The sequence below is a fragment of the Gossypium raimondii genome, chromosome 12 (assembly GCF_025698545.1).
Source record: "Gossypium raimondii isolate GPD5lz chromosome 12, ASM2569854v1, whole genome shotgun sequence".
Taxonomy (NCBI): domain Eukaryota; kingdom Viridiplantae; phylum Streptophyta; class Magnoliopsida; order Malvales; family Malvaceae; genus Gossypium; species Gossypium raimondii.
In genome coordinates, this window is record NC_068576.1 from 6,074,525 (window position 1) to 6,090,417 (window position 15,893).

The following is a 15,893-nucleotide window of genomic DNA, read 5'->3' on the forward strand; positions in this document are numbered from 1 at the left end:
TTGTTACATTGTAAGTGTAGGTGGAACAGCCGCTGGTCATCGAGGTAAGACCAAAATGTTTCATTTGTGTTTTGAAATCAAACATGTGTTTTGTATGCATGAGATGTAAAATTGGACAAATTACATAAATTGTTAATTGCCCGCGAACTAATTAAATGACAAATTTTATGAAAGTGTGCGTAATGTTTTAATTAATCTTCTGAAACAAAACTTATACGTATAATCCTATAATATTATTTTCAAACCTTGTGAAATGGAATTTTTTTCGATATTTTACTATATTACAATTTAAACCTAAGCACATGTTTTTAAATAAAACAGTTTCCAATATCTTTTCAAACATAACCTTTTAAAATACCTTTTTGCATGCACGGATGTGTAATTGGAGCTTATGGGTTATTTTGTTTGTTAGATATTAAGTTTATTCTTTCTGTTAATTGAATGATCAGAGTAACACAATAGAAACATGATTATAGACTTTTTAAATATTCTTTGAATAATTGAGTGGTGTGAATGGTTGGTTGGTGTGCTTTGTGGTGGTCTAAACTGGGAGTCACTTCGGTGACTAATGTAACATTCAAAATTTAGGTCGGACCATTCTAACCAGGTTTAGGGTGCCACAAGATAGCATTCTTGAACGACTATCTTGAAGAGGGCATCTATATAATGCCATAGCTTTTCCATAGCTTTTCCATACCATATATTTGGCCCTTATGTGATTTCTATAACTTTATGCACGGAATAATGGATGTAGTCAAAGATCGTATATGAGGACAAACCTTATGAATTTTTTTTACCAAGACTCTGCTAGCTTGAGAGTTCTTTGGGAAACATATGGAGGCATAGGAATGCAAAACTTGACTCATCTATTTCACTAAAGCAAGTGGGAGACTGTTGGATCGGGTGCCCTAAGTGTAGTATTTTCGTCTATGTACACTTGTAATCTTTTCAAATAGATTGGTTAATAAAATTATTCATGAATTATATTAATACCCTTTTTATATTGTCCTTATTTGGTTTTTGCATGTAAAGCAAAATAGAAGCAAATATTTGCTAAATGGTTGTCTAATGTTTAAACTAATCCTAAACAATATTATGTGGTTAGATCGTAATACGGAAAGACAACTTATATTAGTAGGCAAACATAAATATGTCCTTAGTCAAATCAGAAATGAGGAAACTGATTTAAAGACTAATATGTCTTCTATCTAGTCCAATTATGGAGATGCCTTATCTTGGGCATCGGAGCGGATGACTTCTAGAAGATAGAGACATAGATGTGAATGATTGGACTACCAGTACATCTGATTGGACCCAAAAAGAATAGATTATTCACTTGTGACATTCATAGTGTGGCATACCTTAATCCTGAGTGGATGACGGACTAAATATGCATGACTCATATACTTTGATGTAAGTAAAAGTCTGAGTTCAAATAGATAAGGAACCGAAAGCTGGTGCATTGGGTATATGACTTTTGTAATATGTAGTGTCCTTCAAAATAGTGGAATTCATAGCTCAAGAAATGGGTGAATGATATCCTCTCATAGGCATACATGATAGATGAAAAGTAAATTAGGCCACAAGTCGTCTGTCTTTGTGATGAATGACTTGATTAATATTTGATAGTAATTGACTTTTAATGAAAGAAGATGTAATGGTTATCATGAGATAAAATAGGATCATATTAGGAGAATAGATTTATCTCAAAAGGATTAAGGATATCCTATGAGGGTAACACACATATGACAAGGTCATTGGACAAGCACTGATTGAGTTACTTTCGTAATGGTATGTAATTGAGGAAAGCTCAATCACGATACTAAAATAGTGATAGAAATTCATCAACAGTTCCCTTTGGTGTTTTTCGAGTCATTCTACTGTAGTATCGTGACTTAACTCTTCGCAATTACATATCATTACAAAAGTTATAATTTCTTATATTTAAAACTATAATTATAATTATTTTAAAGCATAAGCATTCAAATATTTAAAATATTTTAATTTAATGTAATTGAAATCTATATATAATATAAAAGCAATTTCTTTTCGGAATAACTAGGAGTAAATAAGGGCAATGTTGGTATTTTAAAAAATTAGGGTCAAAATAGGTGTTTCGTCAAAAGACATAAAATACTTAAAATTTTATTTAAACCTATGAATTTTAAATTGTATTAATTACTATACTTTTAATTTTGTATTAATCATGAATTTTCTTTGCATTGCATGCAATTGTTTTTCTTTTATTTCAAAATAGACCCTTTTGTATTAACCTTTTTTTTTTTTTGCAATTGTTTCTTTTATTTCAAAAAGATCTTTAATTTTTATATTTTCTTATATATTGTATACAGATTTTAACTTTAAATTACTACAAACATTTTCTAATTATGATTTCCTATGAAAATATTTTTACTTATTACTGGAATGAGTTATCACCATTAAAATATTTAATATATAATATAAAACCAACTGTTTTTTAAGTAAGTAGGAGCAAATTGAGGTAATGTTAGTATTTTAAAATAAATCCAATGTCAAAATAGGGTTTCATGAAAACATATAAATTACTTAAAATTTTTAAACTTATTAATTTCAAACTGTATTAATTACCACGCTTTTAAGTTTTAATTTTCTATTAACTATGATGTTTTTTCTTAGCATTGCATGTAATTTTTTATCATTAATAGATTTCATTGCAAAATTGTTATTATAATCTATTGTGTTTAATCATTCTTTTAAAATTATTTATATTTTTTAAAAATATATTATATTTAAAATTTATTTTTAATGGTATTACAATATTGTGTCTTAATTTTTTATTCGTTTACATATTTTTATAAACTAATAAAATTAATCTTGAAAAATATTTTAGATTTTACCAATCATTTTTATTTTTCATTTTGTTTTCTTAAATTCATTTAGATTATTGACTTTTATAATTTTTTAGATAACCAACTTTTATAATTATATTATTTGTAGTGGGTAAATGTAACGGCCCAAAATTTTGGATTGTTGTTTGTTAAATTCTATCAATAGTTATGAATTGGTTTTAGTGGCTAAATGTTCTATTTATGTGTGTTTGAGATTAGGGGTTTAAGTTCTGCTTTTAGAAATTTTTGTTATTCTTTTGATTCAACCTTTACTCTGGACTATTTGACTTAAGTTAAATTCCATGTAAATTTATGTCAAGAATGAGCTTGCTAGTTCAATGGTTAAACTTTTGTGATGCCTTTGGTCTTGTGTTCAAGTTTCTGCGTAAGTGATGGGGATATATTTTGTGCAATGTGGTAGTTAGTTATTTTTGGTTAATTTACATGTTAGTTAATTTTTCTTTCTTTCTTTCTTTTTCCTATTCTTTTCTTTTTACGTTTTCTATCCTTCTTTCTTTTTCTCTGTTTCTTTTTATTATTTTCTTTTTCTTTGCATTTTCTTTTCGCCTGCATTCGTGTAACCATCTTTTGCTCTTCTGCGTGGTTTATTGTCGGATTGTACTGTTAAAAGGTTGATTGTAATTGTTAGAGGTAAGGTTCAAATGCCAGTTTGTTCGTTTCATTTGTGGTGAAGTTGGGTTTTCTCTTTTAATTTTGAATTTGAGTTTAATTTCTTTTGTTGTCGTGGTTATTTTGGTACGTGTGGGAGAAGGCTGACAGACGTTTAACGTTCCTCCAACTGCCTAGTGCAAGGGATTGTTGTGACTCGTCAGTAAGCGTTGGTTCACTGTGGGGGTTTCGCGTCGAAGTTTTCGACATAATTGGTTGATAGTGTTTTGGTGTAAATTGTTTCGTTTAAGTTGTTTAATTGGTTATTGGATGGTCGTTTTAGGTTCAGGGATTCTTCTACGTTGTTCCTATACTGAAACTATACCAGGTGTGTAACGAAAACCTAAATTTCTGCAAATTTCGAATGCCGGAAAATATGATTGTCGACGCAACATGACTATGTACCAGGCCGTGTGATTGGCCGTGTAACCCACTATTTGTGAATTAAGGTCACATGGGCTAGGGACACGAGCGTGTGTCTAGGCCGTGTAACTCACTGTTTGTGAATTAGGGTCACACAGGCCAAGGACACGGGTGTGTGTCCAGGCCATGTAACTTATTGTTTGCTAATGTCACACTGGCTAAAAACACGAGCATGTATTAAGACCATGTGTGATATTTTGAGATTGGAGCCATACGAGCGTACGCTTGGCGATGTGTTAGACAGTGTAACTCACTATTTTAAGCCACACGGCCGTGTGAGACATTAAGAGGGCCACATGGGCGTGTGCCAGGCCATGTAGACCATACGGGCGTGTGGGTCAAATTACTGAATTTTTTTCTAGGGCCTTAAGCATTGTTCGAATAGAATGTAGGCCTTCTGTGAGGGTTCATACGATCTGAATTAGACCGTATAATTAGATGTCCAATAATCTAAGGTTGAATAATTGATTATCTATATGTAAAATTGATGCGACAATTGAAATGTCAATGATATTTATTATTTGATTATGAATTGTACTTAGATAACTATATGTACAGCATTGGTATCTGATATATGTAATCTGCATCTGCATTGGGTAGGAATGATATAAAGAAGGAAGTGTTAGCAGTTTAATGATTTCCTAAATTGAGTGGCTAAGCCACAAATCTGTAACTGATTCTGGCGATTTTATCGCATATTGATCTAACAGTTAGTCTGTAATCACTCTAAAATGTGTCGTACCGACACTAATTGGTGTGTAGGGATAGATGGGTACTTGATACCGTATATGGTGTGTTGGGATGGCCGGGGATGGTGTGTAGCGGATAGGGGTAGGAAACTGCATCTGATCCTGATATGTTCTGTATCTGTATCTGATCTACTCTGCATTTTATCTGAACTATTATGAAAATATTGAGTATCATCTGTTTCCGGTTTTGTATCTGAGTTTGAGAAAATCACTGTTATATTTATATTGCTGTCATGTCTTTATAACTTTTACACACATTGAGTTATAAACTCATTCTATTTGTGACTAAATTACAGATAAACCTCACACTTAGGAAGGCTCGGGGTGTCAAGAGCTCGATTATATCTCTTACTAGATATTTTACTATTTATTTAAACTTAAACTAACGTATGTTTTATTTCGGACTATGGTTTGTAAACTCGGATTTCCATGTTGGTTTAATTGGCTAAGTGTTTTCTATAAGGCGAATTTTAAAATAATTAAAGGTTGGTTTTCTCTTAAACATTTTGATGTAGCCTTCAGACTTGGTCTTAACGTCTAGGTTAGGTATGGGGTGTTCCAGTAAATGTCTTCATATTTAATAAAAACTCTTAAATTTTATGAAAATTTTACTTTTGATAATATTATTTTAAATATACATACATACATACATATATATATTTCTAAATAAATTTAAAAAAATAAAAATTTTATAGATAAATTAAATCATTTTTATATTAAAAAATGTAATATGTTGTATATAGTTTAACTTTAAATAATTTTTTTAAATTTTATATAATTGACATACCTGGGCACATTTTTCATCAAAAAATTGATTTAGCTTTGCATTTTACATAATAATTGTAACACCCTATTTTGGCTCGGATCTAAAGGGCCCGAAGTGGCCCAAACCTAACTAAGGCCCAAACCAAACAGAGGCCCAAAGCAGATTCGGAAACCCCTAGGGTTTCTAGGGCAGATCTTCGCGCCGCAACCATCACCAAGAGCCGAACCTTCACCTGCACATCAACACAAAAAAAAGGAAACAAGGATCAAAGATGTAGATCAAGAAAATATCAAGCAGATTTATTTCTTTGTATTTTTATTACTTTGGCTATAAAAAGCCATGAAAATAACGTATTGGAGGGGGGAATCGAAAAAATCAATAAAAAGTAAGCATTTTCACAACACAAAGAGAGAATCAAACAATCGAACCCAAAAGGTTTATTTTTTTTCGCTTCGTTTCAATTTATTGCATTATTATTGTTTTTTATTATTATTCGCGTATAAAATAAAACAAATATAAGAAAAGGGAATAGAAACGACCTTCATTCAAGTCTGAACCGCCGTGAACGGCTAAGGCAGTCGTCTCCGAGGAAAGACGGCCGGAAACCGAAGGGTTTCATGGGCTTTTGAGGCGTTCCTGCTAAACTTTTGAAGATTTCGGGGTTAGATTTGGGTTTAGTGGCCCCGAAAGGACCGGATCCGAAGTTTTTTTCTTTTCGGCCACCGCAGACGGTGGTGCCGTCACAAAAGGCCGGTGGCTGGCGCGGTGGCCGATGGCTGGACTGGATGCCGGAGAGCTGGGGAGGGGAGAGCCTTTTAGATGATTTTTTTTTTGTTTTTTTTTAAAAGAATGAGAAAAATGAAATTTTTTAAGGTTTTTTTTGGCTTAAATAGCCTAGTGAAACGGCGCCGTTTCACCAGGCCTCCCCAGATGCCAAAACGGCGTCGTTTTGGGGAGGCCGACCCGACTCCGACCCGACCCGGCCTAGGATCCGCGTGTTTTATACGGAGGGGCAAATCGCGCTTTTAGCCCCTCCGCCTTTTAAATATTTTATAATTAAGTTTTTTTATATTTTTAAATTCGCCCTTTTATTTATTTTCAATTTCAATTTAACCCTACTTGAATGACGCCGTTTTAGAGGAGAAGGGAAAATTTCTCTTCCAGCCCCTTTATGTAATTCGCGTGTTCAATTTAATCCTTTGGGTTTTATTTATTTGCGAATCTACCCCAGATTTTTATATTTGTAGTTCAATTTAGTCTCTTTTAATATTTTTCTTAAAATTAATTAACTTTAATAAAGTATGTATTATTATTTTAAAATCTATATATACATATATATTTATTTTTATACATGTACATATTTATTTTTAACTAATATTTTCATATTTATAAATACATATTTTTTTAATGTAGATATTATTTTTAATATATTTTACATGTATATATATTTATTTTTCTCGAATATTCTATTATATTTTCATATACATACGCTCATTTCTTTATATTTTCGAAAATGCTTAAATGCATATTTATATCTTTAACACATATATTTAAAAATTTTACATATGTATATTTATATATTTTTGTTTGTTTTCATAAATGCATTATATAAATTTTATAATTCAAATTTTATATGTAAATCATGTATTTTATTTCTCATAATTCTAATGCATATGTTACGCGCTCTCTTTTCTTTATTTATTTATGTTTTCATATTTTTATTTATTTGATACTTTGCATGTTATCGATTTTGTTTATTCATTTATTCATATTATTTCTATGCCATTGTAATATTTATTATTGCATTGTATATTTAATGTAGCATCACATCATTTTTTTACTCGATTTCAAACTTTTCAAAATTGAGATAATGCTTGTATTTAGGATTTTCAAAGAAATTGAGCCCTAACGTATTGGGTTCCGATTTTCTTCGTTAAATCTAAAAATCGAGCATTTCTCTTTAATCAAAAAATAAGAACTCATTATTGGGAATTCAACACGTTGTGTCCTAACGTATTGGATGTGACGTATTGATTTCTCGAAATGAAGATTTTTTCTAAAAAATAATAAAGGAAATATTCCAAGTTTGGGATTTTGGAGGAATTGTGCCCTAACGTATTGGGCCGCGATTTCTTAAATCTTGAATAAATGGATATTCTTTTAAATTTTTATTACACGAGTATTCTGGCCTAATTCATTTTTGAGGAAATTAGAATGTCGTGCCCTAACACATTGGGTGTGACATTTTCTTTCTCTGAAATGATAAGGGTCTTAATACGTAACGTTTTTAAGTTTTTGCTAAGGATTATATTTTTTAAATTTTTGATATTAAGACATTAATTAATTAACTAGGTACCAATTTTTGGGCGTTATGAGAGTGCTAATCCTTCCTCATACGTAACCGACTCCCGGGCCCGTTTTTCAAAAATTCGTAGACCAAAGTCATTTTTAGGTGACCCAATCACACCTTAATAAAAGATTGGTGGCGACTCCAAACTTTCATCGACAACTAATTTTTGTTTTTTTTTCTAAAAATAAAAATGGTTTCGACAATAATATTTTATTATTTTAATTATAACTTATTTTGTAAAGTTCATAATATTTGAACTTTTAATCTACAAGTTTAAATTTCAAAGATTTTATGAAAATATAAAACTAATAAAAATTCCTCGCAACGTGGGATCATATTTCTAGTTATATAAAAATTCAAGTTCTTGGGAGACGATCTATTAATGGAGAATTTTAATTTAATTTAATTTTCATGTATATTGTAATATCTATATTATTATTATTTAATTGAGTAATTAAGTTAGTGTTCGAATTAATTTGACATCAGTTTAATTAATAAAATTATTAAAATAAACTTCATATTTTAAATAAATTTTATTACTTTTGTCTTTTCTTTATTTTAATAAAACAATAGAAAAATTACAAATCTTAATATTTGAACCTATGCGGCCATCAACATTTATAAAACCAAAATTTTACCACTTTAAATAAAGTTTTATTTTAATATTTTATACATTTTAATTTTATTTCAGAAATTATTTATTTTAAATACGTGATTTTACACATATATATACACATGTGATAAAATTTTTAGTATATAATAAAAATACTTGAGAATGGATTTTAACTATTTTAAAATAATAAATTGAATTTTTTTATAGAAAAATAATTAATAAATCTAAAATTATATTTATAATAAGTTGTGACTAGAGGTGATTATAGGTTGGGCTACCCGGCCCAGCCCGACAGCCCACTCGAAAGATGGGAGGGTTCGGGTAAAAATATAGGCCCGAAATATGGGTTTGGGCAAAAAAATGAGGCCCATTTAGAAAACGGGTCGGGCTTTGGGTAAAACTTTTTTGGCCCGGGCTCGGCCCGAATTATATATTAAATATATATTTATATATTATTTTTAATCAAATATATATTATATATATTAAATATATATAATATGGGCCGCGTCGGGCCGGGCTCGGGCTTAACAATTTTTTCTCGAGCTGGACTTGGATAAAATTTTAGGTCCATATTTCGAGCACGGGCTTAACCCGGCCTGGTCCGGCCCATAATCACCTCTAGTTGTGACGCATCGTAATGGATAGATATTAAAAGAATAAAGATAAATAAATTAAATTATTTCGAAATAAGAAATCCCCAATATGATAGGTATGGTGGTGGGTCATGAATTAAAAGTTAAATTGGAAAGGCTTGTAAAGAAGGGGAATGGAGTCTGTAGGCAACTTCGAATGCAGCAGCCATTCATGTTCCCTTTTTCTCCAATTATCGGGTGATGGAAAAAAAGAACTCACACCAAATAGTCAAATATTTCGATGGGATTGGACCCACTTGGAAATTCTCGACTCACAGCTAATTAAGAATATAGTTCATTGAATTTCATTTATGGGCTACAAAAGTCGTAAAATACTTGTGTGAACAATAAATCTTAAAATATTTGTTCAAACCCGTCATGTAATCACAATTAGTAAACCATGTAGATCCATTGTTTCTGGACGTGCAGTGTGCTTTTCTCTTGAATTAAAATATTTATAATATATTTGTCCCTACCAATTAACATATCTGTTTGCTTTTTAACTTTTAACGACTTTTTAAAAGTGTGATGAATAAAGGTAAAATTTTATTGAAAATATTTGTATAAAAAAATTATTACATTCCTATAGATTGGAACTAAAGTAATATTAAAAAAAAAAAAGTTAAAAAGTTCTATTGAATCTCAATTCGATTAGTATTGACATTATTGTCAGTATAGGAGGACGTGAGTTCGAGTGCGCTGAAGCATATTATTATCTTCATATTAAAAAGTTAGAGAGGGGCTATGAGTAGTTCTAAATTTTGTATAAAAAAACAGATATGATAACCATCTATAATGACATTAATATTAAAAATATATATATATATTTGTATTTATATGAGTTTGAACCAAAATAAATTCATTTAAAATAAAAAAACACTTATTTTCAATATTTTCAGTTCTAAAAAAACTCTTTTTAATGAAAATATTTTTTATTTTCAAAATTTCACATATTTTTATTTTATATTCTAAACTTCATTTTAAAATTTTCAACTAAACATATATTTTATAATATTTTTATTAAAAAAATGAAAACAATTTCTATTTCCTAAAACCAAACAAATCCTTTTGCTAACAGCGAGCTTACAGGAATTTTCTACGCAAATAATAAACCGATCTTCGTCAACTTGTTGGGACCGGAGTCAGGTAGGTAGTATAAATTAGCAGGATCATCGGTTTCGACATTTAAAAGTTAAAACATGGAGGTATTTATCAAAAGACTAACTAAAACAGATATCGAGAAAAGATTAGCCATTCCCACAAACAGTTTGGAGCATTTTCTAGGTTTCAATGGAAGACAAGGGGCTTATTTGAAGGTTAAGGACAGAAGCCATCGTTTATGGACATTTTGGTGCTCCGTTCGAAAGACAAGCTACCCTAAACCAGTATTTTCTTCAGGCTGGCTCCAATTTTCTCACCATTACAACCTCAGAATTGGCGACAAAATCACTCTTCGAAAGCAACTAAAAAGGGACGTTAGTAATGGAGTTCAATACAAGATTGAAGTGCAAAGGAAGATCAATTTGTTTGGTAAAGATGTATGGGCTCATGTCCTTTAACCCTTCGGTATGTATTATATTTATACGCAGTTTTTATTTCAATATTGTTAGTGGGAGAATGTAAAATATTCAAATAAACCCTTTTCTTTTTGTGTAAAGATTTATGAATGTGTTTAATTTAACTTTAACTGGGGAAAGTGGGATACAGATTTCCTGTGTTGTTTTATTTGAGAAGATGAATCCTGAATTTCATGTGATAAATCACACAAAAAAGGATGTATAATGCAGATAGATCCAAATCCCAAAAAGGAACACCTTAATTACCATTATTTGTTTAAGGACACGTTTGAACTCCAAAATATAAACCTGTCAATCATCTAGCTTAATCACATTCCAACTGGCGATTCCCATGATGCAATTCTTTCCATTTAAAGAGCAGTTTCACTTGCCTAACCATCCCACAAACACAGCACTGCTGATTATCAACTCTCTCTCTCTCATGGAAGGAGAAACAAGAAATGTTGTGATCAAAGTGGAGGCTGAATCAGATGTTGAGCCCATTTCAGTCCAAAGATGCTGCAGTCTTGTTTCAGACCAGAGTAATGAAAGAATCTGCAGGTACAAAGAATGCAGGCGCAACCATGCCGCTTCAATTGGCCGCTACGCTATTGACGGTTGTGGGGAGTTCATTTGTTGCAAAGACGACGTATTCATGTGTGCTGCATGCGGCTGTCATCGCAGCTTCCACCGCAAAGATTATTTGCCTCCTCCACCTCAACCAAAATTAATGTCATCATGCCTGGCACCCTTGCCTTTAGCATCCCACAATGGGCTCACTGGCGAGACTTCCTTGTTCGTTAAGGACCGGAATAACACTGTTGCAGGGCCCGGCGCAGAGGAACAAAACACGAACAAGGAAGCAAAAAGAACAAGGCTAACAGTGGAGCAGAAGAACAAAATGATGAGGTTCGCTGATAAGTTAGGGTGGAGGTCCCAGGGGCACGACGACGCTGAGATCCGACAGTTCTGCGAGCAAGTCGGAATTACGAAGCGCGTGTTCGTCGTTTGGTTGAACAACAACAGGCGTCGGAGCCGGAAGGGTTCTAAGTGATTATCCCCCGCATATGCATGTGGCTGAATAAATGAAATAAATAACAATAATTATATGAGATCTCGCCTCCTTGTTTCAAATTAGGGTTTCTGTTTCACTGTCTTGTCTGTTTATTTCAAGGGTCGTCCTTCGTTGTTTTCCCTTTATGTTATTGTAACTGAATCTCTGTCACGTCGTTGCTTTTGCTTGTTTCTAGGCTTCTTTGAGCGTTTATGTTTCAACTTAAAATATTGTATTTGAAGCTATTATTATTATTATTATTAACTCATTTATCGCTATATCCATAGTTAGTGACCAGATTAAACACTTAATTTGTTCTTTCCATCAAAGATCTTAACTTGTTCTTTCCATTAAAGAAAATTTTAATCCACCTATAATTATATGGATTGAGGGGATACTAAAAAACTTAATGATAGGGATATGAATATAAGAACGTTGTCCTCGGATTCGGTAATAACGTTATTGTTTACATGCTTAATGGTAGGGAAGAGGAGGCGTTTAATCTTTCCATAGCAAGAAGTATAAATGACCTTAAATAGCAACAACGGAATGTTATTATCACACATATATATCATGAAGCAAACTCAGTCAACTGATCTAGTTCTAGCTTACCAGATTTTTTTCATTTTCTATCAGTCACCTATGGGTTTCGAGAATAAACTCTTGAGTGCTTGTATGGGAGGAGAAATGTTTGTATTTAGAGTGTTGTGAGGCACTCTCTTTTTACCCAAAAAAAAAATCGTTGTTCCTCCCTTTTGTTATATAAAAAGAGAGGATTTATTTAAGTTTGCAATTGTTGAGAAATGAAGTTTTAATTAGAAGTAACATGAAGACAAAAGCTAGAAGAAACATACATAACGTTCATCCATGATTACAGAAGAGAACAAGAAAAAGTAGTAAAACATACAAGAAACGAAGGAAAGCTAATTAATTTATTATACTGCCTGATTAACTTCATCCCCGCTCTCAGAGTCAGTCTTTTCTTCACCTTCCTCTGGGCTTAAGGATGACCCTTGACCCTCAACTAGTTCATAATTAGCAAGCTGCTGCTGCTGTAGTGATCGCATCAGCCATGGTGCTGGCGGTCGAGGTTCAAGCCTTGTTAGGGGAAGGGAATAAAGAAAGTCCATAATACGGTGGAATCTGGTATTGTCTTGGACATGAGGCTGTGGAGGCATTACTTTCCGGTGAAAGCTACGGTGGCATCCACACCCTGCACAAAAGAGGGCTTCCTTGGTTTGGTCTTCGCTAGCTGATCTCTTCATGAACTTCTCGCAACCGTCTACAATGTATCTTCCAATGGGAGCAAGATAGTTGCGCCTGCATTCCATGTATGTCTCTCCGCCTTGTTCATCAACACCATCACCGTCCATCCCTTGGACAGAATTGGCTTCAACTTCAACAGCAACAGCTGCTTTGTTGATTTCATCAGTTTTTATTGATTTTTCCATGATGAAAGAAATGAAAGAAAGACACTGCTACTTACTGGCATTGGGCATATATTGGTCACATCTTTTAACAAATGAAACGGCTGTTTTTTGAGTTTTGGCCGTCATCAGAATCAAACAAAAAGTGTTTAATGCTGCGACACTTAGTTAAAGTAGATTCTCGAGTAGAAGTGTGACAAGTATCTGGAGAATGGGGCTAAGGACAGCCGACGGTTGTGTCACACACTGGATTTTAGTGCTCTCTCTATTTCCAATTATTCTCTTTTGTAACATGCACGTTATTATGTATTCTCTTTTCAAGTATTTGTTTCCATTAATTCATGAATTTTTTAGATATATATATACATATATATATTATCAATTTGTATTAACGTACAGATAAATTTTGTAGATTTTAAGTATGTAATTTATTGCTGTCTAGTCTTAGTTCGGTTGATTTTGATATTATTGTCAATACAAGAGTACATGAGCTTAAGCGCGCTAAAAATTGAGAACGAGTTATAGGTAGTTTTAAACATTATATAATAAAAAATATACATCTTATTTTGTCCATTAATTTTGACTCTTTTGTCTATTTATTAATCGTATTCTTTTGTTGTTTAATAATATATTCCTCGTATCAAGATATTCTATTTTGTCGATTTCTTAATCATATATATATCATTCTTTTGTCGTAATATAAATCATTAATGTATTAATATTTTTGTCGATTTCTTAATCACACATTTAACTCTCTCTTTTTTTTGTCGTTGTGCGAATTGCCTCGTGTTCATATCTCTTTTTTTCATGATTCCATAATTGTTGTAACGCCCCAAAATTTGACTTTAGTTCGTTAGATTTTTTCATAATTAAGTATTTAATTTAGTGGTTAAGTGTTTTATTTATGTGCTTAAGGTTTGGGGTTCAAGTCCCATTTTTGGAAATTTTGCTTTTTGTTTTGAATCAACCCTCACTTTCAAACTTTTGACTTAAGATTAATTTTGTGTAAACTTATATTAAGAATGAGCTTGTTGGTTTAATAGTTAAACTTTTGTATACCCTTTGGTCTTATGTTCGAGTTTCTGCAAAAGCTATGAGAAAATATCTTATGCTAGTTTATAAAAATTAGTTTATTTTAAGGTAATTAAATTCCTTTATTTTTGTTAAAAATTTTTTCACGTTTTATTTCTTTCACATTCAAGTCCCATTTTTGGAAATTTTGCTATTTGTTTTGAATCAACCCTCACTTTTAAACTTTCGACTTAAGATTAATTTTGCATAAACTTGTGTTAAGAATGAGCTTACTGGTTTAATGGTTAAACTTTTGTATACCCTTTGCTCTTGTGTTCAAGTTTCTGCAAAAGCTATGAGAAAACATCTTATACTAGTTTATAAAAATTAGTCTATTTTAAGGTAATTAAATTCCTTTATTTTTGTTAAAATTTCTTTCACGTTTTATTTCTTCCTTTATCCTTCCTTTTTACCCTTTTTTTTCTTCTTTCTTTCTTTCTAGTATTTTACTTTTCTTCCTCTGTTGATCTTGTTGCTGATTTGTCAAGGAAATTGTGTTGTTTGTGTGATTGAAGGGTTAATAGTGTAAGTTCTATTGTGAATTTTTGATAATGTTCATTTTTCTTGTTGTTTGTCAAAATTGAGTTTTTCTGTTGTTTTGTTCAATTTCTTCATTTAGACGAAGGTGTTGTGAATCAAAATCCTTCAACGTTCTAAGTCTCGTTCTGCTGTTTTAGTGTGAGGGTATGTGTTAGTTTTCATTTCAAGTCTTTGAGTCGAAGTGTTTTGACGTAGTTTCGGTTTCGATTGTTAGTTTAGCGAATTGGTTCGATTAATTCATCTGATTGGTCAATGTAATGACGTTTTAGGTTATCGGATCATCTCTGTTGCTTATACGTCAAACTCATATCAGGTGTATAATGAAAAACCGAGAATTTTGCGAACGACGAAAGCCAAAATCCACGGTTGTCGACACCACACAGTCTTGTACTAGTCCGTGTGGTAGGTCGTGTAAGACATTGGCTTGGGTCACATGGGCGTGTGTCTAGGCTGTGTGAGGGACTATTTTATTTTTGAGTCACACGGTCGAATGACATGGGTGTGTATCTAGACCGTGTGACTCTCTAACTTGAGTAACATGGTTGTGTGTCAGACCGTATAACTCTCTAACTTAGGTCACACGGCTGTGTGCCAGGTCGTGTGGGCCATACGGGCCATCTATGTAGGCCGTGTGAATCCACTCGGGCGTGTGGGCCAAAATTCTAATTTTTTTGCTAGGGTCGCAAACGTCGTTCGGATCAAACATAGGCCTTCCATAAGGTTCGTATAATTTGAATTAGGTTATATAACTTGATGTATGATGACCTAATGATGAAAATTTTGTTATCTGTATGTATATCTGACGTGATATTTGTTAAATGAGTATGACCCGCACTATCTGAATATGCTCTGAATTTGTATAACTGAATAAGCATCTCTGATATCTGATCCCTTTGTATTTGCATTGGGTTGGGGTTTGTGTAAAGAATAAAGTGTGGGTAGTTTAATGATCTGTTGATTCTAGTGGCTAAGCCATATATATATATGATTCTAGGGATTTATTGCGTTCTGATCTAGCAACTAGTTTGCAACTATTGTCAAATGTGTCATGCAGTTACTATGCGATGTGTAGGGATGAACGGAGATGGTGTGTAGCGGAGAAGGGTCAGAGTAAGCTTAAGAGGGGTTCAGGTCCCTCTAGTTCAGTTCAACACCCTAAGAAACAAGCTAGATTTG

At 32.3% G+C, this 15,893-nt stretch overlaps 2 protein-coding genes across 2 annotated transcripts; one reads left to right on the forward strand and one right to left on the reverse strand.

Annotated features, from left to right (window-relative positions):
* The first annotated feature begins 10,282 nt into the window (after window positions 1–10,282).
* On the forward strand, window positions 10,283–11,914 carry LOC105762324 (zinc-finger homeodomain protein 6). The gene has a single exon (XM_012580185.2). It carries the CDS (start codon window positions 10,978–10,980, stop codon window positions 11,677–11,679), a length of 702 nt encoding a protein of 233 aa, XP_012435639.1. The 5' UTR covers window positions 10,283–10,977; the 3' UTR covers window positions 11,680–11,914.
* Window positions 11,915–12,488: 574 nt separating this feature from the next.
* LOC105761936 (zinc-finger homeodomain protein 2) lies at window positions 12,489–13,147 on the reverse strand. The gene has a single exon (XM_012579869.2). It carries the CDS (start codon window positions 13,128–13,130, stop codon window positions 12,615–12,617), a length of 516 nt encoding a protein of 171 aa, XP_012435323.1. The 5' UTR covers window positions 13,131–13,147; the 3' UTR covers window positions 12,489–12,614.
* Between the last annotated feature and the right edge of the window lie 2,746 nt (window positions 13,148–15,893).

Bases quoted from the DNA above. Each gene is read 5' to 3' on its own strand.
- LOC105762324 (XM_012580185.2), top strand. From the start codon at position 10,978: ATGATGCAATTCTTTCCATTTAAAGAGCAGTTTCACTTGCCTAACCAT.
- LOC105761936 (XM_012579869.2), bottom strand. From the start codon at position 13,130: ATGGAAAAATCAATAAAAACTGATGAAATCAACAAAGCAGCTGTTGCT.